Source organism: Staurois parvus, unplaced genomic scaffold (genome assembly GCF_062004578.1).
Source record: "Staurois parvus isolate SC_StPar_1 unplaced genomic scaffold, SC_StPar_1.0 ptg000436l, whole genome shotgun sequence".
NCBI classification, from domain to species: domain Eukaryota; kingdom Metazoa; phylum Chordata; class Amphibia; order Anura; family Ranidae; genus Staurois; species Staurois parvus.
This window is the reverse complement of record NW_028318232.1, coordinates 6,744,292-6,768,803: the sequence shown is the minus strand read 5'-3', so window position 1 is coordinate 6,768,803 and position 24,512 is coordinate 6,744,292. Positions and strand designations below refer to the sequence as shown.

Genomic DNA, 24,512 nt, shown 5'->3' with positions numbered 1-24,512 from the left:
CGAAAAGGGGTCATTTGGGGGTGTTTGTACTGTCCTAGTATTTTAGTACCTCAAGAAATGTGGTAGGCAATCAGAAAGTAAAAGCTGTGTAAATTCCATTGTTTATAGTGAATACTTGTGAGCTATTATGAATCGAGGTGTTCAATAAACAACATGTAATGAAATCTTTAAGTGTATGGGGTGCGCTGGCACTTACACTGACTCACTTAGCTAGTGTGTATAAATGAAAAAGAGAGAATGGCGCCGCGCTCCTATATAGTTGTATATACAGCTTATACTATTCAAGTGTATCAATATCAATGTTAATTATTGTGAATGGTGACTATATCACTAAACGCATAGATAATTTGCATAATGAATAATCCTAAGGTGATAGTGCCTTGATGGGTGCCATGGTGTCAATCCATGTTGCACCTCAATAGTGCTGTGTGCACTCTATACTATAAGTGCAAAAACATATACACATGTGCACGTGCTTATAATAGACAAATATAAATAAAAATACATATAAAAGTCCTTCAAAATTATAGTGCAAGTGAATATTCTGTTCCTTCTTTCCGAGTGCTAGATGGTCTCCCTATATGCTCACCTCTATATTTGCCTGAATAGATTCAGGCAAATACGCTTGTTATCCTTCCAGGATAGATGAAATGGGATGATGCCCTTGCTCTAGCCGTCCCAGAGGGTGGATATGCATATAAATGGATCCTCCTGCTATTTCCTTTGTCTCCCTGTGTGTCAATGAATACACTGACCAGCTCTCTTGGGATCTCCCAATCCCCCTCCTGGGGTTACTTCCTCGTTCACTCCTCCTTATGCCAGCTCATGGGGTGTTTCATCAAAAAAGGAAAAAAAGCAGACCATAGTGTCTTATCCTTATGAAAAATGGATTTATTTCTGCCAGTATAAGGTATTACTCAATGGCATACAGCTCAAGTATGATCCCAGCAAGCATGAATGGTAATCAGCAAGTATGGAGAAATCACTCTGCAGCTGCCCCTGCAGTGCTGTCTGCCTGCGCTTGTGCTCGGATCTGCTCGCTTCTCCAGTACAATGTCGTAACGTCAGAGCCCCTCCCCTACGCGTTGCGTCACAGGGTCACGTGACTTCATCAGGGGGAATTTGATTGGATCCAATCAAATTCCCCCTGATGAAGTCACGTGACCCTGTGACGCAACGCGTAGGGGAGGGGCTCTGACGTTACGACATTGTACTGGAGAAGCGAGCAGATCCAAGCACAAGCGCAGGCAGACAGCACTGCAGGGGCAGCTGCAGAGTGATTTCTCCATACTTGCTGATTACCATTCATGCTTGCTGGGATCATACTTGAGCTGTATGCCATTGAGTAATACCTTATACTGGCAGAAATAAATCCATTTTTCATAAGGATAAGACACTATGGTCTGCTTTTTTTCCTTTTTTGATGAAACACCCCATGAGCTGGCATAAGGAGGAGTGAACGAGGAAGTAACCCCAGGAGGGGGATTGGGAGATCCCAAGAGAGCTGGTCAGTGTATTCATTGACACACAGGGAGACAAAGGAAATAGCAGGAGGATCCATTTATATGCATATCCACCCTCTGGGACGGCTAGAGCAAGGGCATCATCCCATTTCATCTATCCTGGAAGGATAACAAGCGTATTTGCCTGGATCTATTCAGGCAAATATAGAGGTGAGCATATAGGGAGACCATCTAGCACTCGGAAAGAAGGAACAGAATATTCACTTGCACTATAATTTTGAAGGACTTTTATATGTATTTTTATTTATATTTGTCTATTATAAGCACGTGCACATGTGTATATGTTTTTGCACTTATAGTATAGAGTGCACACAGCACTATTGAGGTGCAACATGGATTGACACCATGGCACCCATCAAGGCACTATCACCTTAGGATTATTCATTATGCAAATTATCTATGCGTTTAGTGATATAGTCACCATTCACAATAATTAACATTGATATTGATATTGATACACTTGAATAGTATAAGCTGTATATACAACTATATAGGAGCGCGGCGCCATTCTTTCTTTTTCATTTGTGTAAATTCCATTATCTATACCAAGTGTTTTTCAACCTTTTTCCAGTTGGGGCACCCTTAAAAAGTATTTCCAGTCAGGCACCCCTGTCTAAGGCTTGGTTCACGTTACTGTGTGTCATTCCTGACACGCAGACAAATGCTCTGCTGTTTAGGGGTACCCTCATACATTGGCAAACGTGGGTGTTTTTGGTGTGGTGCAATTTTAAAACTAAGGTCAGGGATGACTTTCCCTGCATTTCTGCGGATAAGGCAGCCCATTGAAATGAATGGGCTGCCCTACACACAGCCACACAGATGTGAATCAAGGGGCCTGTTCATCTGTGAGGTTGGATGTTGGTAAAACCCACGCAATTCATCTGCTTTTACCACCCCCAACTGCTCCCCCTTTTAGCTGCAGAAACAGCAGCTGGGGGTATACAAATGCTGTTGCCGCAGCTGGAAGTATACCTCTAGGTGAATGTGGTTGAACTACAAGCACCCCGCAACTATGCATGCAGTTGTGGTGTGGTGATTGATGCTGCTTTTTACGGGGTTAAACTAGGTGGTGAGGAGGCAACATATTGCCTCTTTACCACCTGTCAAATGCCTCTGAAAAGCGATCTGAGCATGGATTGCTTTTCAGAGGAGCAGCAGTCCTTTCTGCTATTACGAACAAGTCCTAAAAAAATCAGTTCTGAAAGGACAGGAATAGGGAGTCGAGATTAAAAGTAAAATACATATACACACATATAAAAACAAACGCGTGCGTACACATATACGTACACACACACAAACACATGTATACAGCATTATGAAAGGTTAGCTTTCATCACACAGCCGGGTACTGCACTCTAGGGGGAAGCAGAGAGCACAGAAGACACTCCCCTTCCTTTGCTTTCACTTTGCTGAGCATTGTGATGGCTTCCAGTGCCAATGTACAGTGCTACTGGGGATCAGGAGCTCAGGCTCAAGACACAGCCCCACGGCACCTCTGAAGACCTCTGGCGGCATCCCGGTTAAGAAAGGCTGATCTATACCTTAGTTTGTAGATGCTATAACTTTCACACAAACCAACTAATATTAAGTTATTGGGATTTTTTTCACCAGGGACATGTAGCAAAATACATTTTGGCCTAAATTTATGATGAAATTTGAATGAGAAAATATACCATATTTTTCGCTCCATAAGATGCACAACCCCCCCCCCCCCCCCAAAATGGGGGAACATGTATGTGCTTCTTATGGAGCGAATATGGAGCAGCTGGCCCTCTATTCCCCCCCCATCGCCATTTTAGAATACAGGGCCGGCCGGCCGCTCGGCTCCACTGCGCAAAAGAACCTGCTCCTCAGTCCTACCTGTTCCTCCGTCCAGCAGTGTCCTGCTTTCACTGGCCTTCTTCTCTCCCTGGCGCCGGCATCTTCAGTGTGGGCACCCGGCTGTGACAGCTTGCGGCTTCACAGCTGGGTGCCCGCTTTGTGAATGGCCCCGTAGTCTTCTGGGACCTGTCACATGTCCCACAAGGAATATGGGGAGGGAGGGGAGGGGAGGACAACTCCACGGAAGTGGGAGCAGGTACCTGGGTACCCGCCCCCCCTGCTCCCCAAAGGTCTGCAGTCTCTGGTTATCCCCTGTACTGTGTCCGCAGTCTCTGGTTATCCCCTGTACTGTGTCCGCAGTCTCTGGTTATCCCCTGTACTGTGTCCGCAGTCTCTGGTTATCCCCTGTACTGTGTCCGCAGTCTCTGGTTATCCCCTGTACTGTGTCCGCAGTCTCTGGTTATCCCCTGTACTGTGTCCGCAGTCTCTGGTTATCCCCTGTACTGTGTCCGCAGTCTCTGGTTATCCCCTGTACTGTGTCCGCAGTCTCTGGTTATCCCCTGTACTGTGTCCGCAGTCTGTGGTCATCTCCTGTACTTTGAATACATAAAAAGGGGGGGGGGTGCAGCGCTAACTAAATAAATACACATTTAAAGGTGCTGTTAAAGTGCAAAAAGGTGACTATAAATAATGAGTATAGTCCATAACGTGGTCAAAACCCAAGAGAGTCTTCAAAGAACTCCAATGCCTGGATTCGTGGATGAGGTGATAAAGGTATAAAGATTGCGCACTCACCAGATACGCAATCCAAATGCGCATTCAAAACAGATAATCCTAGGGTCCTCATACGGATCTGGTCAGATCTGGTCACAAAAGCCCCTCGCCACTTGATAGTGTTGCCACACATAGAAGAAAAAAGGCCGCTCTGCAGACGTAAAAGGCTCCCACCGGAGCCCAAAGAACAAAAGGAGGCCAAATAGTGTGATACCTTATTGGCAAGGGGTATTTATTCCCAAAAAAACACAATACGAGCAGGGGCAGGAAAGATACTGACCATACAAAGATTTAGCAAATGGCCGCCGGGGCCCTCGTGGCGCCGGTCGGCGTGACGTCACACCGCTGTAGCCGCTCTCTGACGCGTTTCGTGCGAAAGCACGTAGTCATAGGGGGTAAGCTAACCCCCCCCCCCCTTTTTATGTATTCTGATTATTTTGAAGGTTTATACGGTACCTTTTTTGGTGTTCAGCTGCTATTGTCTCATTTTCATTTATTCATTTATTGATTTTATAATCTATTTTAAGCGCTCACTTGCCCTGAGATTTACTATCTCCTGTACTTTGTCCGCAGTCTCTGGTTATCCCCTGTACTGTGTCCGCAGTCTGTGGTCATCTCCTGTAGTATGTCCGCAGTCTCTGGTCATCTCATCTACTATGTCCGCAGTCTCTGGTCATCTCATCTACTATGTCCGCAGTCTCTGGTCATCTCATCTACTATGTCTGCAGTCTCTGGTCATCTCCTGTACTATGTCTGCAGTCTCTGGTCATCTCCTGTACTATGTCTGCAGTCTCTGGTCATCTCCTGTACTATGTCTGCAGTCTCTGGTCATCTCCTGTACTATGTCTGCAGTCTCTGGTCATCTCCTGTACTATGTCTGCAGTCTCTGGTCATCTCCTGTACTATGTCTGCAGTCTCTGGTCATCTCCTGTACTATGTCTGCAGTCTCTGGTCATCTCTTGTACTATGTCTGCAGTCCATTGATTTTTTTTTACTTGTTTTCCTCCTCTAAAATCTAGGTGTGTCTTATGATCAGGTGCGTCTTATGGAGCGAAAAATACGTTAATTTGTTTTCAAAATTTTTGTTTTTCTTTATTTATAGCGCAAACAAAACCCCAGAGGTGATCAAATACCACTAAAAGAAAGCTCCTATTTGTGTAAAATTAAATTTTTTTCTTTTTTATGTACAGCATTGCATGACCGCGCAATTGTCAGTTAAACTAGCGCAGCGCTGTATAGCGAAAAATGGTTTAAATTGCAGTATCTATACCATAGTTTGTAGACGCTATAACTTTCACACAAAGCAATCAATATACACTTATTGAGATTTTTTTTTTTTTTTTACAAAAGACATGTAGCAGAATACATTTTGGCCTAAATGTATGACTAACTTTGAGTTTACTATATATTTTTTTATAGCCGATTAGTAAAAAATATTTGTTTTTTTTGTTTTTTTAATTTTCAGTTTTTTGTATATAGTGCAAAAAATAAAAAGCGCACAGGTGTTTAAATACCACCAAAAGAAAGCTCTATTTGTGTGAAAGAAAGGCCATACAATTGTGTTCAAAATAATAGCAGTCAGACATCACTAACCGGATCAATCACTGTTTTTGGTAGAAATGATATTTCTACATGGCAAATAATTTACTAGCAGGTGTAGTAGAGTAATAGAAATCCAACAGACCCAACAGTCATGACATGCATGCTGCTGATTCTGTGTAATTGAATCACTAATTGAAAGGGGCATGTTCAAAACAATAGCAGTGTGGAGTTCTATTAGTGAGGTCATTCATTCTTTGAAAAACAGGTGGCAGAAAATGATAGGCTGCTCAGCTAAAATGATCGCAAATGCTTTAAAATGGCAACCAAAACCTGAAAGACGTGGAAGAAAGCGAAAAATTACCATTCGAATGGATAGAAGAATAGCCAAAATGGCAAGGACTCGGCCAACAATCTGCTCCAGGAAGATCAAAGAAGGTGTAAAGTTACCTGTGAGTACTGTTACAATTAGAAGACGCCTATGTGAAGCCAAGCTATCTGCAAGAAGCCCCGCAAAGTCCCACTGTTGAAAAAAAATTTGCCAAAGAGCACATTGACTGGCCTAAAGGGAAATGGCGCAACATTTTGTGGACTGATGAAAGTAAGATTGTTCTTTTTGGGTCTAGTGGCTGGAGACAGTTTGTCAGACAACCCCCAAACACTGAATTCAAGCCACAGTACACTGTGAAGACAGTGAAGCATGGTTGCGCAAGCATCATGATATGGGGATGTTTCTCATACTACGGTGTTGGGCCTATTTATCGCATACCAGGGATCATGGATCAGTTTGAATACATCAGAATACTTGAAGAGGTCATGCTGCCTTATTCTGAAGAGGAAATGCCCTTGAAATGGGTGTTCCAACAAGACAACGACCCCAAACACACCAGTAAACGTGCAACATCTTAGTTCCAGACCAACAAGATTGACATTATGGAGTGGCCAGCCCAATCCCCGGATCTTAATCCAATAGAAAACTTGTGGGGTGTCATCAAAAATGCTGTTTCTGAGGCAAAACCAAGAAATAGAGAACTGTGGAATGTAGTCCAATCATCCTGGCCTGGAATACCTGTTCAGGTGCCAGCAGTTGGTTGACTCCATGCAACACAGATATACAGCAGTTCTCAGAAACAGTGCTTATACAACTAAATATTAAGTGATTCAAAGGAAAGCAAAATCTTCAAACATTTTTCAGTTTATATAGTGAATGTTTGAGTTTGTAAAGAAGAATACAAACACTGCTATTTTTTTGAACAGTCTAATATTCACTTTTCTTCAATTTTGTTTAGAGGAACAACACAAATTTGATATATTTTTCTTTGTTTTGATTTGGAATAGAATGTGTAGTGTTCCCAATGCATTTGTGTGTATGGAAATAAAAGCTATTAGAAGGATTTTGAGCTTTATTCACTTTTTTCAACACACTGCTATTATTTTGAACACAACTGTACATTTTGTTTGGGTACAGCATTGCGTGACCACTCAATTGTCAGTTAAACTAGTGCAGCGCTGTATTGCAAAAAAAAGGCATAAATAGCAGTATCTATACCATAGTTTGTAGACGCTATAACTTTCACACAAAGCAATTAATATACACTTATTGGAATTTTTTTTTTTTACCAAAAAAAAGGGCGACAAATTGCATAAGTCCCATTACGGAACAAGAGGTTCTAACAGCAATGGAGACGAACCGGACCCCTGGCCCAGATGGTTTTTCCTTGCTCTACTACCGGACCTTCTCTGCCCATTTAGTAACTAGATTGGTGAAATCATGTAACTCCCTGTTGGATGAGGGGGGTTTTGCCCGTATTCACTCTTGACGCGAGTATTGTCTTGATTCCTAAGGAGGGCAGGGATGGTCCAGACTGCGCAAATTATCGTCCCATCTCCTTGTGAACATAGACCTCAAGGTCTTTACGAAGATCCTAGCCAATAGGCTCATATCGCACTTGCCCACTTTCGTCCATAATGAACAAGTGGACTTTATGCTGAACAAGGAGGTGAGGAATGACACCACCAGCCAGTGCCCTTAACCTGATTCATTTGGCCCGATCCAGAGACATCCCCACCTTTTTGCTGTCAGCTGATGCAGAGAAGGCATTTGATCGAGTCGACAGATCGAGTCGCCCCTGATCTTCCTTTTGATCTTGGAGCCTTTACTCTGTAGTATCAGGGGCCTGCAGTCAGGGAATGTTCAGCACAAGGTAGCGGCTTATGCTGAAGACCTTCTCTTCTTTATTACACGACCTGACATTACTACTCCCAACCTCCTCCAAGAGCTGCAAACGTATGCAGCGTTATCAAACTACAAAATAAATATACACAAATCGGAGGCTTTAAATATCGACTTGACTTCAGAGGATCTAAATCCTCTCCGCAATAATTTCCCCTTTGCCTGGGCCCAGAAAAAACTAAAATATCTGGATATATATATCACCCCCTCTCCGTCGGAGATATTCAAAGAGAACTTTCTCCCGTGGTTGTCAACTACTAGAGCCGATTTGAACCGTTGGCACCCACAAACGTTTACGTGGTTTGGCCGCAATAGCATTCTGAAAATGTCTGTCTTGCCCAGGCTCCTATATTTGTAGCAAACCCTCCCGGTTCCACTCCCTACATCCTTTCTCAGAGCGATCAATGAGGGATTCTTGACTTTCTTATGGGGCCATACAACGAAGCGTATCTCATATCAACTTCTGGTTTTACCTAAAGAGCAGGCCTAGGGTTCACGGATCCCTTTAAATATTTCCATACAGTACATATGTCCCATTCCCTAGATTGGAACAAACATAGCTCCAAAAAGGGATGGGTAGCTCTAGAACAATTTTTGTCATCACTCCCTTTACCGACGCTCCCATGGCAAACTTCACATCTCCCCTCAGAGGTCAAAATGCATCCTACCATTGGGACCACGGTGGCGACCCTGGCTAAAGCAGGCTGCTTAAGCTCTGCTCCACAGTCTTTCCCTAATGTCCCCAATCATAGGGGCTCAGGAGTTTCCCCTGGGAGTGGAGGACATGAGATTTCTGGCTTTTCTATTCACCAATCACTTCCGCACCCGGGTCTTTTTGTGCGCTCCATTTCTGAGATCTGAGGGATGCTTTCTCCCCGTCTGGATTCATGGAGGGCTATGCAAATACACCACTTTCTTTCTACCTTTTAAACTACGATTAAACTAAACAAGGTGCATTCTGGTAAGATCTTGCAATTTAAGAAACTCTAATTGGAAACCTCCTCTTTGCATCATACGCTTTTGATGTCCTATGCTTTGATTTCCAAACCTCCGGAGGACTACATTCCCCCTTTTCTTCATAAATGGGAAAGGGACTTAGATGAAACCCTGACTCCAGCTCAGAAAGCCCGGGTTCTTTATTTTGTACATTGGTTTTCCCTATCCAGCCGATATCAAGAATCTAGCTACAAATTGCTGACCATATGGTATAGAACCCCAGCGACCTGCCATAAGATCTTCCCAGTGGTCTCACCGTTGTGTTGGCATTGCCAGCAAGAGACTGGTACACTGTTGCATCTGTTTTGGTTATGTCCAGCTTTACAGTCCTATTGGAATGATGTTAAATGGATGATTCACAAACTTACCGATTTCACTCTGGACTTGTGCCCGGAAGTTTTCCTCCTGAACCTTACTACTTTGTCCAGATGTAGGTACAAGAAGTCCCTCCCTGATCCACTTACTCAATGCAGCCAGAGTGTGTATTCCATTGAAATGGAAGCAAACTGCTCCTCCAATGATCATCCAATGGATAGCAGTAGTGAACGACATGGAACGCTTGACAGCAGCCATTAAACCTAAAAAAGAACTGTTTAGTAAAACATGGTTTTATTGGCACGACTTCCAGTGCACACAAGATTATGCTTTGCTTCTTTATTCACAGGTTACATAGGTCCATAGGCCTAATGAAAGCGAACTAAGTTGCCCTTGGCATGCTCTAAACAAGACTCCAGCCCCCTTCCCCACCCCTTTTTTTTCCCTCTCTTCTCTCCCTCCCTTTTGCTGCCTTTTGCCTACCTATTGTTTTTGAAAAAAGTTTTTGCTCTAGAGGCAAAAAAACCTGCATGGCTGGGACCTTGGTTAATGTTTCAGAGAGATGGCAAGGAGATTGTACAATGTCTCCTGCCTGGTAACTGTGACCTCTGGTCGTACTGATATTTGTCTACCCGCTGCTTTGTGTGCTGCAGTCAGGCACTGTTTTAGTATGATATGGATGCAGAGGCGGACTGACCATTGGGGAACTCGGGCACTGCCCGAGGGCCCAGGGTCAGTAGGGGGCCCCATGAGATGTCCCTGGTACCTTTCATAGGCTTTTTTGGGTGTGGTTTGAGTGTGGGCTAGGACACAGGGGCCCCATGATCCCCTATTGCCTGGGGGCCCCATGAGTTGTCAGTCGGCCCCTGTATGGATGTAAATTATGTACATACTTTGTGCTTATAATGTTTGTTGTTGTCCCACCATGCTAAGTGGAGGTTTTTTTTGGGTTTTTTTGCCATATTATTGTAACATGTACTGTGCTGAAGAGTGAAATAAAAAAAAAAATAAAAAAAATCACTACCATGACAGCCCTGTATATCACCAATACATTTTCATCCTAAATTCAGATCTAGGAAAGCTACCTCGCACCCACCAAATGGCTAAATAAAATCATATTGGTGGTGTCAACCTTCAAATAATGGAAACATTCTTCAAACTGCACTTGGCATCCATACCATTCAACCAACAAATCTTCAATATAGCAGACCCATGATCTAATGAAATTCATGTATGGGTTGCAAGCATTGAGAACTAAAAATCAAAAGAAATACTGATGCGCTGTTACAAATTGATAGGTACTAAATCCAAGATCACTATGCGATCACGTGATCACATTGTTAGCAAAGCTGCTATGAATCAATCTGATTCATAACAGTTCTGCTTCTCTTCCTAGTGAGCTGTGATTGGCCCACAGCTGATACATGGGGCCAATCACAGCACCCTGTACCATGTGACCAGCTTCAGCCAATCACAGATCACTATCTTGAGCTGTCAAAAACCTAACTCATTTATGACAGTTCATGAATGAGTTAGGTTCTTGACAGCAGGCTTTATTTCTCCTGCAAAGCAAAGTGTAAGCTTAGTTTCAAATGGATAACCATGTGTTACACTTTACAGGTAGCACCACTTTACACATTACACCACAGGAAGCACACTTTACCCCAACTTCTGCCTAGAGCCCTTTATTAGGTACTGTGCTCAGGATCGTCATCCTGCCCTTTTGCTATGAAGACAATACAACATGCATTAGCTTTCCGGGGTGTACGCCAGTTGGCATCCTCCCGCACATGCGCAGTTTGCGCGGTTGCAGGGCCCTGCAGCGGCGCGATCTATCACCGCCCGTGTACCTCGGACACGGCCGATGACAGATCTGAGTACCAGCCCCTGTTGCGTGTACCATGTGACCTGCTGTGACCAATCACAGCAGGTCACATGACAGTTGTATACAATGGATGGCTTCATTCATGCCATCCATTGTATACTAGTGTCTAGCTGTGAATGGTCACATGCACATGTCATGTGATTAGCTGTGGCCAAATCACAGCTAAGCACAAAAAAAAAAAAAAAACCTTAATGAATCGATGTCATTCAGGTAAATGTTTGCTTAAAGCAAAGTAATTCTTTGCTATAAGCAAATTGTGTAAAAAAACAAAATACTGATCACTTCCCCATAGTAGTACAATGTTACTATGGTAACATTGTACTACTTTGGTCATAGTAAAAAATGAAAAAAAAATCTTAAAAAAATGTAATAAAAAATTAAAAATAATAATAAAACAATGTATATATATTTTTTTTTTTTCCATACTGTCACCAGTCAGTGTCCCTGTTCACTGCCATGCCAATTATATGATGATGCTGTACTGCACTGGTGACACTATGTAAAAAAAAAAACAAATAGTGAAAATAATTTTTTTTATTTTTTCATTTTCCGAAAAATTATGACAAAAAAAATACAACTTCAAAAAACTCGCCATGCCTCTTATGAAGTACGTCGGACTGTCTACTTTACAAAAAGGGGTCATTTGGGGGATATCTGTACTGTTCTGACATTCTTGGACCTCAAGAAATTAGATTGGCTGTCAGTACTTCAGGATTGATCAATATTCAGATTTATACCATAGTTTGTGAACTCTAACTTTCCTACAAACTAAATAATACATCCTAATTTGGGTTATTTTCACCAAAGACATGTAGCAGAATACATCTTGGCCTAAATTTATGAAGAACAATTATTTATTTGTAAACTTTTATAACAGAAACAAAAACGTGTTTTGTTTTTTTTTGTTTTTTTTTTCAAAATGTTTGGTCTTTTTTTGTTAATTTAGCAAAAAATAAAAACCTTAGCGGTGATTAAATACCACCAAAAGAAAGCTCTAGTTGTGTGAAGAAAATGATAAAAGTTTAGTTTGGGTACAATGTTGTAGGACCGTGCAATTGTCATTCAAAGTGTGAGAGCGATGAAACCTGAAAAATGGCCTGGGCGGGAAGGTGTAAAAGTGCCCGGTATTGAATTGGTTAATAAAACGTCTCACATGAGAGATGATATAGCTTTTCTTTTTTTTTTTTTTTTTTTTTTACACAAATAGAAAAACAGAGGAAATGGTTTACAAAGCCTTGCACAATAATAAATGTGGATTCAAGCCCAGTTAGGTTGACAGATTTCACGGATTTGACTGCTTCCTTAAAACTGTAGTAGATCACGCTAATCCTTTTTGTAGATCCTTCTGGAAAGCAGGAAGCGTCAAAATAATATAGTATACATAAATTATTCATACACACGTATACACATACATACATACATACATACATACACACAAGCACTACCAATCTTAATTTAATTTCTACATCCTACTTACAAAAGAAAAATGGTGTATAGTGTCACCTGTAATGACCGATCTCTGACCACCGGCCATCTGCTGTCTTGATGTTGCTCAAAAGAAGAGTTCCATCTTGTATGTCAGAGAAAAACCGTGGAATTAAAGCCACGTGAAAAATACACCAGCAGGAGTGCTTGTGTCTCTTTTTTTTTTTTTGTTCGCCTGCAATTACATTGCAGTGCCACTGAAGAGTTGGGATGCAACAATGTTAATGATAAATTGTAAATAATTTGGTTCATTCATAGCAAATCAAAGGGGTGACCTTTGACCTGCATATATATATATGTGTGTGTGTGTATGTATATGTATATATATATGTATGTGTGTGTGTGTGTGTATTATATATACAGTGAAGGAAATAAGTATTTGATCCCCTGCTGATTTTGAATGTTTGCCCACTCACAAGGAAATGATCAATCCAAAAATGGAATGGTAGGTGTATTGTAACACAGAGAGACAGAATAGCAACAAAAAATTCAAAAGAAATGCATGTCTAACAAATTATACACTGATTTCCACGTTCATAAGGGAAATAAGTATTTGATCCCCTTCACAAAACATGACTTAGTACTTGGTGGCAAATCCCTTGTTGGCAATCACAGAGGTCAGACGTTTCCTGTAGTTGGCCACCAGGTTTGCACACATCTCAGGAGGGATTTTGGCCCACTCCTCTTGGCAGATCCTCTCCAAGTCATTAAGGTTTGGTGGCTGACATTTGGCAACTCGAACTTTCAGCTCCCTCCACAGATTTTCAATCGGATTAAGGTGAATGGAATATATGATGTGTTTTTATGAATACATTTTTGATACAGTGTTACCCTATGAGACTTTCCTCTCTTACTTCCTGAGTTCATTCCGAGATTGAGAAGAATTTTACTGCCATTTGAATTATCCCATATACGCTGGTTATCCATCTGCATATCGTTGCTCCCAGAGCAGAAGCATTTATGCAGGTTTATAATCTGACCAGCATATTGCTCTGGTGAGTTTACCCAATCTATCTGGTGGTGGATTTGTGCACAGTGATTTGTGTGATTTTTTTTTTTTTTTTTCACATGAAGTTTGAATATTGAAGACAAAAGCACTTATACATATATTTTTTTATGGTGTTTTGGACATTTTATATATTTTCTTTTCTCACATTCTTGGCTTATTGAATACGTTTTAAAAGGACACTTTTTGCTGGAGATAATTTATTATTTTTGAGATAGATATGTAATATTGATTTATATACACTTTTTTGTTTTAAGGATTTTATTTAGATTTGTATCAGCGCTTTTTGATTATACTAAGGAGAAGCTCTGCCTTTTTTACTTTTATATGGATTTAAGTAACAATTAAAGTCACCCAATAACAGCAGAGGGACCTCAGATTTATCAAGTAGGTATGTCAGCAGGGACTGCAGTATTCCTTAGAGAAAGGGGGTGGAACATAAACAATAACTAGCACACACTGTACTGTAAAGATTTGACAGTGCATAAAAATATATCTACCCATATCATCAACTTGGGAGTCAAGTTCTTTAAACAAGAAACAATGTATCAATACACTCACTCCCTTATAAAAGGAGGTATGAATGGAGTGATAAGAGCAGCCTGCTCAGGTGTATTGTAATTGGTCATCACAGAGATCAAGGGGGCACTCCTTACGTCTGGAGGAAAAGAAATTTAATCTCCGAACACTGAAAGGTTTTTTCACAGTAAGAGCTGTGAAAATGTGGAAGAGACTCCCTCAAGAGTTGGTTCTGGCCAGCTCAGTGGATTGTTTTAAAACAGGCCTGTATTCTTTCTTGGATACACAGAATATAACTGAATACTAACATTTATAGGTATAGTTGATCCAGGGAATATCCAATTGCCTCTCGGGGGATCAGGAAGGAATTTTTTCCCCTGCAGGAGCAAATTGGATCATGCTTTGCTGGGTTTTTGCCTTCCTCTGGATCAACTCTGGGTGTAAGATCATAACTTTTTTTATTTCATGGTTGAACTGGATGGATTTTTGTCTTTTTTCAGCCAGACTAACAAACTATATAAAGAAATTGTGTGTTTGGTAAGGTGAGCCTATTTGCACATTTTAAATTGTGCAAATTTGGAGGTTTTCATTTTTCCCTTACAGCTTACCTTACAATAGGATAAAAGGAAGGTGCTACTGATATTTTTAGGCCCTACAATAGTTGCACAAATGTTTATCACTATCACTAAAACACTAAAATTCTTATCTGCACACACAAACAAAACATAATTTACATAATTTCTGCTAAATTCCTACTAAGGCCTTATACAGACATGGAGGGCCGTGTTTACCTGCATGGGGATGCACAGCTGTTCTGAGCATCCCTGTGCAGACAGTCCTATTCATGTCAATTGAGACACAGCAACTGCAAGGACAGATCTGACATCTGTGCGGGTGTAGGTACATGGCCCCAAACGCAGACAGTGTGAGTTCAGGGACATGCACCTACATGATGTCAAGTTGGGAGCAGTGGCTGTATCCATGCAGCCACTGCGTCACAGTTGATATGGATGGGACTTCCTGTACAGGAATGCACAGAACACCTGTGCATTCCTTTGCAGCCGCTATATCCCAGTTGACCTCAGTGGGACTGGATGCATGGAACACTTGTGCATCCCAGCGCACCTAAACATGGCTTCACTGTAGTATGGCCCTAGGCCTTGTGTAAAAAAAAATGTACGGCTGAGCTGTGTTGTGTTTCTGCAGACCACCAACTCCCCCCCCCCCCCCTTTTTAAGCTGCAATAGGGTGCTGTGGCCGTGATACTTTGCACCCTTGGCAACTTGTAGTGATGCTGTCCACCGAACACTACACATTGAAGTCAGTGTGGAAGTGCCGCAAATTTCCCACAACCTTGTGCAATGCACATGTTGTGATGCATTTGTTGGCAAAATGTTAAAACAAGTGGTGAAGAGGCATCACACAGCTTCCTCACTGCCTGTCAGTTGCCAATGAAGTGTGATCTGAATGTGGATCAGGCTGCAGAAGCTAGGGAGATTTAGATGCATATCTAAATCTACCCTTACTATGTTTATTTTATTTAAATTTTTTTACAACTTTTTTTTTTTGTACAGGTACAATTTAATGTTTAATTTTTTTAATTATTCATTGAAAAATGGTTAAATTTTTTCTCTTGGGGGGGGCTTTGGAAAGACATTAGGGGTCTAAACAGACCTCTAATGTCTCTTTGAAGCAGAGAAAGGGACTGAAGACAGTTCCTTTCTCTGCAGTCTGAGCTGCACTGCAGATGAATGAGATAGGAGTCTGTATAGAGACTCCTATTCATTCACAAGACTCTTATCTAATCTTATAGAAATTGGTTTGATAATCTCAGTGTAGACTTTAACGAGGTTCACTTTATAATTTATTTCCATTGTTCTTTTTGGCTTTATTGCTTCTTAATGATTAAAGTCTGTTTGTACTTGCTGATCTTTTGGAGTTCTCATGTCTCCTATTGTGATGTTATTTTTGGTCAGAAAGCAGATCAGCAGGGGTTAACAATTAACTCACAGTATTTCTTCTCTGGAGGTAGGCTGTTGTTTTAGATTGATAAAGGAAGTTTGTTCTTCCAAAAACACGTTCCCTAGAGTCACACATTCCTCGGTGGTGACACCAGGCTGTCCATCCTTTCCTCTATGGCATTCCTTCCTTTTTGCTACGCTCCTGGCTTTGTATCCCGTTCTCCAAGGCGCCCATCTGCTCTGCACCTCCAGTGGCTACCTTTCTATCCAGCTCCCAGTGGCTCAAGTCATCTATCTGCCTGTGGTTATGGGTTTCTGCCATGACATGCCTGCAAACACTTCACCTCTGTGAGTGCAATGCTATGTTTTTAACGATTTTGTAATAAATTGACATACTACGCTATATTGGTTCCTGGGGCGCCTCTCACCCCTTCCCCATTTATTCCTATTCATTCACAAACTGACACGTGTTAGTGATTAATGAATACAGAAGCGATCTGTACTGATCGCTGAATGTATTCCTGCAGGAAAGGAAGAGGGCTGATAAAACACGTTTACCAGCCCCCCAGTTCTCCATCATGACTAGCAGCGACTACAGCCGGTGAGAGGGGGAGGAGGGATAGCCAGCCAGCAGCTGCATGGATGGGGTGCCCAGCACTCACTGAGATGGGGGGTCATTGGGGCATCTATTTGGCCAAACAGATCCCTCTGTGGAGCTCCCAAAGCCAGTGGAAGGGCAGAGGAGGAAGGGCAGGGGAGGGAAGCTGACAGCTGCAGGTTAGCCACAAGGGAATTGGGTTTGCGGGGGGGGGGGGGGGGGTCAGTGTTTGGGGGCCACGAGTTTATAGCAGAAAGAGAAATCAGGTCCATACGGAACAGCTGGAAGTAATGCATTTGGAAGCCATTTTGTTGCTTTGCAGCCTGAAATTAAGACACAGTTTTTCTCAGTGCAACTTATAACATCCAAGGGAAAGATATAACACCAATATGTCAAAAAATTAAACAGAATCACTGAGTTGGGGAAAGGATCACCCTTTGTGTCAGTGTTTTGTTGAACCACCTGTTGCTTTAACCACTTGCCCTGCAATTGTTTGCGATACGGCGCTGCGTTACTTTAACTGACAATTGTGCGGTCATGCAACGCTGTACATAGATTACATTTTTGTCTTTTTTTCCCCCACAAATAGAGCTTTCTTTCGGTGGTATTTGATCACCTCTGCTTTTTTTATTTTATGCGCCATAAAGAAAAAATGACAGACAATTAAAAAGAAAAACAATATTTTTGACTTTTTGCTATAAAACCTATCAAGTAAAAAAATTTAAAAAAATCTAATTTTGTGATAAATGTAGGCCAAAATTTATTCAACTTCATGTCTTTGCTAAAAAAAAAAAAAATCACAATACAATTTTTATTTTTATTATACTAGTAATGGCGGCGATCAGCGACTTATAGCAGGACTGCGGCGGGCATTGTGACACCGGATGGTAGCTAACTGCCACTGACATCCCAATGACACCAATACAGTGATCAGTGCTAATAAAAAGCACTGGCACTGTACTAATGACACTGTGCAGGAAGGGGTTAACATCTGGAGTGATCAAAGGGTTAACTGCTATTTTACTGTATGTGCTGTGTGTGTTTTACTAGGGAAGCATGCTGCTGTGTATTTCTCTGCTGTGCAGAGAAATACACAGCGGCATGTTATTGCTGACAAGAGAGAGACCTGTGTTGTTTACACACAAGTTTTTCCCCTGTGACTGTTTCTCCACAATCGCCGAGTGCTCAGTGTTCGATGTTTGTAGCCACCAATGGTGGCGGGTGCCCCCTACCTGGAAATACAAAATCACGTGTATATATACGTGGTTTTTCACAGCCCTGCTGCTCTGTAGCAATATTTCTGCTATAGGGTGGCAGGGAAGCAGTTTACAGCTTTTAATCTGTTGGTATGTCTCTACTAGCTTTGCACATCTAGATGTTGCAATATTTGCCCACTCTTATTTGCAGAGCTGCTCAAGTTCAGTTAAACTTTATGGTGACTATTTGCGGACTGCAGTCTTCCACAGATTTTCAGTGGGGTTTGACCAAGTCTGGGCTCTGACTAGGCCATGCAAGGACATTCACCTATTTCTCCTTCAACCACTGTGTGGTTATTTTTTACTGTGTGCTTTGGGTCATTGTCATGTTGGAAGGTAAATCAACCCATTGACAACATTTAGGCAGAGGGCAGCAGATTTTCCTCCATGAATTTGGTGGTATTTTGCCCCATCCATTTTTCGTTCTATTCTGACAAGTGCTCCAGTCCCTGCTGCAGAGAAACACCCCAATAACAGGATATTTCCACCTTCATGCCTCACTGTAGGAATGATGTTATTTGGATGGTGAGCTGTACTGGATTTCCGCCAGACATATAGTTTAGTGTTGAGGCCAATTAATTTTATTTTAGTCTCATCTGACCTCAGAATTTTCAAGGTGCGTTTTGGCAAAGGTCAGTCATGACTTAATATGGCCTTTCTTGAGTGGATTTTTTTTTCTAGCAACCGTCCCATACAAGCCACATTTGTGGAGAATTTGTGATATTGTTGGCACATGCACACAATGACCACTCTTTGGTCAGAGAGGCTGCCAAGAGGCCTACAGCAACTTTGAAACAGTTGCAGGAATTTATGACCGTTTTCCCCCTGACTGTTTCATCCAGTCTGGAGAAACATCCTGATCCAGGGAGGGTCTGTGTTGTACCAAATACCTTCCACTTCTTAATAATAGACTTCACTGTGCTTCTAAGCATTGATAAAGCCTTTGAATTTTTTTCGTATCCATCTCCTGACTTGTGCCTGTCTACAACTTTATCCTGGAGATCTTTGGACAGTGCCTTGCTACTGTTTGCTTCAGTTGCACTACCAGGGACTGCAATGCCTTGTTCCTTACAAACAGAGATTTCTCCAGATTCTCTGAATTTAGGATACCTTGTAATGTAGAGTTAGTACCACTTACTTTGTCAGCTTTTTGTCGCCCTGTCCCAACTTTTTTAAACGTGTTACTGCCATCAGCTTCAAAACAACAATTTTTTTTCTTAACCACTTGCCGCCCAGCCACCGCATATAAACGGTGGCAGGGCGGCGCTCGTAGGCAAAAGCACGTTTTAAAACGGCTGCCTTCAAAACAGGTAGGGGGCGCGCGCCCGCCCACCCTACCTGTCCCGCGGGTGTCAGCAGCGGGTCTCCGCCACTGGGTCACGGCCGGTTTTTACCGGCCGTTTTCCCGCGATGAGCGGTGATCACTAACACAGAGCAGGGCTGCATTGTTTACACACAGCCCTGCTCTGTGACAGTTCGCCAACAAGCTGAAGAGGGAGAGAAGAGTTTCTCTCTCTCGATCAGCTCCCCCCTCCCCCCATCCAGTACACACCCCCGCCCCCTAGTAAAACACTCCCCTTACACAGCAAATTCTAAAAATGTTAACCCCTTCCTCCCCAGTGACATTAGTACAGTTTCAGTGGTTTTTTTTCACTGATCACTGTATTGGTGTCACTGGGGATGTCAGTGACCCCAAGTCAGTTCCCCCCCCCCCCCCCCCCCGTGTCAAAATGTCCGCCGCAGTCCCGCCATAAGTCGCTGGTTGCCATCATATGTCGCTGATTGCCGCCGTAAGTCGCTGATCAGCGCCATTATTAGTATAAATAAAAATTAAAAATCCCAGTATCTTTCCCGCCATTTGTAAACGCTATAACTTTCACGTAAACCAATTAATTTACACGTATTGGGTTTTTTTTTAGCAAAGACATGTCGCAGAATGCATTTTGGCAGAAATTTATGACTAAATTTGATTTTTGCATTTTTTTTTTTACTGGACATGTTTTATAGCAAAAAGTCCAAAATATTGTTTTTTTTCCCTCAAAATTGTCAGCTTTTTTTTTATAGCGCAAAAAATAAAAACCACACAGGCGATCAAATACCACCGAAAGAAAGCTCAATTTGTGGGGGAAAAAAAGGATGTAAATTTCATTTATGTACCGTATTGCATGACCGCGCAATTGTCCGTTTAGCGCTGTATAGCAGAAAAATGGCGTAAATTGCAGTATTTATACCATAGATTGTAGACGCTATAACTTCCACACAAAGCAATCAATATACACTTATTGGGATTTTTTTTTAACAAAAACATGTAGCAGAATACATTTTGGCCTAAATTTATAACCAACTTTGAGTTTATTATATATTTTTTATAGCTGAAAGTAAAAAATATTGTTTTTCTTCAAAATTTTTGGCCTTTTTTTGTTTATAGCGTGAAAAATAAAAAGCGCACAGGTGATCACATTACACCGAAAGAAAGCTCTATTTGTGTGAAAAAAAGGACGTAAATTTCGTTTGGGTGCAGCATTGCATGACCGCGCAATTATCAGTTGAATTAGTGCAGCGCCGAGTAGCAAAAAGAGGCCTGGTCATTAAGGGGGGTAAATCCTGAGGAGCTCAAGTGGTTAAAATGCTGCATGTTTTCTGTTTTTTATTATGAATAAAATATGAGTTTATGAGATTTGCAAATCATTGCATCATGTTTTTATGTTTATTTTACAGTGTCCCAACTTTTTTGGAACTGGAATTGTAATTTTTTTTTTTGTGACACATTTGGAAAAGTACAAAATTGGGGGGGAATGTTCTTTTAACTGTAAATTCCATATACTGGAGACACAGGCCATCCTTCCTTCTATTTCTGCATTGTTTTCTAAAAAACTGAGGCTCACAAAATGGCATAGGTTTATTGAGGGTTGCCCAGAGGATGTGTGTAGTCATTTTGAGATACCAATCGATAACTCCTGGTCTATGAATATCAGCCCTGTGTCCCGTACTGTACCATTTGCCCATTTTGTAAACTATATTTGAACTGTCTGTCCTAACAAACATCTAAAAGCAGGGCTTCTGCATTCTGTGTTAATGAGGAAAAACACTATCTGTTTGTAAGAGCGGACAGTTTGAGTTTCCTCTCATTTCACATTGTTGGCTTGCAATCTGACCGTGGCCTGCCCCAAACAAGTAGAAAGGTAAGTATTTTTTTGTTTCGTTTTTTTTTAGGTATGCTGTGTGAATGGGAACACATAAGAAACACATGTTGAAATTAGCCAAATATGACTGTAAGAATGGAAATTCACTCTGAGCAGTCATTCTGTTTCAAGGAGAAAAGATCGTAAATCACGGTTTAGTCATCATCTTAAATGCATAGGCAGAGTTTATTTAATTAGATATACCAACATATCTCAATGGTAATTATTCCAGGTTTTCTAAATGTTAACATTGTGACTCATTTAATTTTTACAATGTTTAAGACACACTTTACTGTTTTTGCAGGTGAAGGTGATGGTCAAGCTGTGAAGAAAGCTAAGGTTGAGATTTCAATGTCAGAAGATGATCTTAGGGCCAGTGTGAAGAATGGAACACTGGGAAAATTAACTGTGCCCGTGTTAAAGCAACTGTGCCAGGGCTATGGTTTAAAGGGTGGGAAAAAGCAGGAATTGGTGGATGCTCTTGTGGGATACTTTAATAAAAACTGAATATGCCTCCAAGTCTGTACATAATTGTTGTGCTAAAGTTCTGATTGTACAATAGACAGATCACACACCTGTTGACAGAATAAGAAACACAGTCCATCCAGTGTAAAGATGACCTCCACAAGGAACTTGAATTAAGAAATATGATTTTTTTTTTTTTTTTTATGTACAGCAGTGGTTTTTCTCTGATGATTTGAAGCTATGTTTGGCGAGTTCAATTAAAAGACAACCTTATTATTAAACAGGATTTATATAGCCAAAAGTGGATCCCAAAGGTTGTGAAATCTACCCAACAGGAGCCTGATAATGAATTGTGCAGCTATGGCTGTGTAGCCCTGGCCAATTTTATACATTAATAGCTATAAAGACATTCAGTCAGAATAGAAATGTGGAAGCTTAGCTGTTTTAACCGTTCCAGGACTTGTATCCTTTTCCTTGCTTCTGACTCAGAGCAAATATGCAGCCCATGAAATCAGAGATCTAGACCCAGCAAATTTGTTTAGGTCACTGACTTATTAAGATATTAAGCTAGGCTCAAAATTAGAGCTTCAAAGCTTGAAATTTTTAAAAACAAGTTGGCAGTTGTGGAACTTTTTTTCCTACCCTGACAGATTCCCTTAGAAAAATAAAAAGTTCCATGTGGCCACATCAGGTTCCACATATAAGAAAAAACTGACATGAACTAAATTCCCAACCTTCCCTTTTTCCCTCTCATACTTGTAGCAAGAGCTCTACTGTGTTGAAACTGGCTACAATCAATGCCCTACAAACTTGTATCTCTATAATATAACCCTTTCAAGCTGCAGCAGTTCTCTTGGACCCACTTTTCCTGTTTGGCTTCAGTTAAACAATTGCCATTTCTCCTGATCTGTACTGTTTTGTCTACATCTCATAGCTACTGTCATTCTCTCTCTGTCATTTGATTCCCAAGCATTTTAATAAAAAACAATGGCTCCCTTTAGACATGCATACTACCTTTTGTGGTGCAAACGTTGGTTGTAAAAAGTAATTTAGACAGGGAATTATGGAATTACAAATCAAGCCACTGATCAGCAGTTTACACAATTAAAACAGCCAGTATCTAAGAGAAGCATGCACCTCTAAAGGAATGCCAGGGGTATGTTCTTTCATATAATGCTGTGGCTTGTGAAAAGATCTAAGACATAGCTCTTTGTTGTTTACACAGGGACCTGTTTGCATTCCCCCATAAATTCAGAGAAAAGACCAGTGGGTCTGAAAATGTATTTCTTGAAAACAAAATGATTTGATTAAAAAATGTAAACTGCATGTTGATCAGGAGGGAGGGGCATCAAAGGAAAATATCTTAAGCATGCATTACATTTCACCTTTAAACCAACCCTTTCTATTATAGGTCTTTTTCATTATAGGAGTTAGGTGAGTTACTAATAACAGGCCCAGATATATAGGTTGAAGGATAAATATAGCTATAAAAATCTTAATTCTAACTCTTACCTAAAACTACATACCATTAATGCCAACCAATAGAAACCCTAGATCAGCAGACAACTATGCCAGATGGTGTTTCCTATCCTTCCCCGAGTCAGCAAGCTGTGCTGCCTTATCTTATTAGACTATAATGAAGAAACCATATGCCTGAACAGAGATGGCTTCTTTATTAAGGACTATAGAGAAAATGCAGTGCATGTGTAGTACTAGTAGTTTTGTGGAAGATGGGAGAGCTGCCTGGCATAGACCATGGCTCCTGGTCCAGGTTGCACACCAGCTTGCAGTTAAGGATAATCTCTTATTGACAAATTTTGCTCTGGAATAAAAGATTGTTCTAACTGCAAGATTGTGTGTGATTATATGTATTTTCTACTCTTCGAACAACTGTACTAATACTTTTTCTAGGCTGGATAAAAATGTTTAATTTAGCCATTTGTGATTGCAAGACGCAAATTTTAAAAACCGCAGAAGGATAGTCTATCACTCTGAACCTTTCAACGGTCCCAGACTGAGAGTGACTGCTTTTGAAATTCAAGACGACATAGTTCTTGTCTGTATGTTTACGTTCAATAAAGTTTGCTGGAAAATTATTTTTGTGGTTTTTTTTGTTTTTGTTTTTTTTTCATTTAAGAGACCTTTTTAATTGATAATGATTGGACATAACCCCACAAATTTGGGTGATAAACCATCAGATCAGGAAATGCTGATTTTTTGTTAATTCTTTATGTACATTTTTTAGATATACAAAGTCACCAGGACCAAGCACATAACCCTGTCACATGAGTATCACACAGCAGACATAGGAATGCAGTAAACAAAAGCTGAAACCAAGAAAAGTAAACCCAACTATTCGTCAAGGTTACAGGTGTCAAAAGCATAACTCTACACAGGTGCATCTTTTCATAGGATAGCAAATTCTGTGTTTTTGTCAACACCTGCTGGTAGTATGACTATACAAAGGCATTGATAGAGCCTAAATGAGGAGAATGAGGGAACAAATAAGAGGTGAATAGAGAGGGTCCAATAAAACACCTTTTATGAAACTGTTCCTCCTTATTGACCGTGGCCATCAATTCCTCCCTTGCAGATCTTGGCAAACCAGAGGCTAAGTGGCGGTGCCACAGGTTGCTTCCAGTATAACTGGATACATGCTTTTGATGTGTTGAATAAATGTATGAGAAGGGAATGTTTGTATTTCTTTAGAAAATTTCTATAGAGAAACAGGAGCCAGATGAAGGAGGAAGGCTTCCAGGTTGTTTGACATCTGAATGATTTGTTTCATCTGAATCAAAAAATTCTGTATGTTCAGGCAGGACCAGAATATATGAAGCAAAGAGCCCTCATCATACTGGCATATCCAACAGACTGAGGGGAATTGTGAAAATAGTTTGTGCTACATTGTAGAGGGACCCTATACCACCTATTTATTATTATTATACAGTATTTAT

At 41.1% G+C, this 24,512-nt stretch overlaps 1 protein-coding gene across 2 annotated transcripts in view; it reads left to right on the top strand.

The window, feature by feature from the left end:
* XRCC6 (X-ray repair cross complementing 6) overlaps positions 1 to 23,654 on the top strand; it is a 223,278-nt gene extending 199,624 nt beyond the window's left edge. For both annotated transcript variants that reach the window (XM_089687719.1, XM_089687718.1), the window contains exon 13: positions 21,398 to 23,654. In XM_089687719.1, the coding sequence (XP_089543845.1) occupies positions 21,398 to 21,600 (203 nt within the window). In that variant the 3' untranslated portion in view covers positions 21,601 to 23,654. The remainder of the gene's footprint in view (positions 1 to 21,397) is intronic.
* Positions 23,655 to 24,512: the final 858 nt, after the last annotated feature.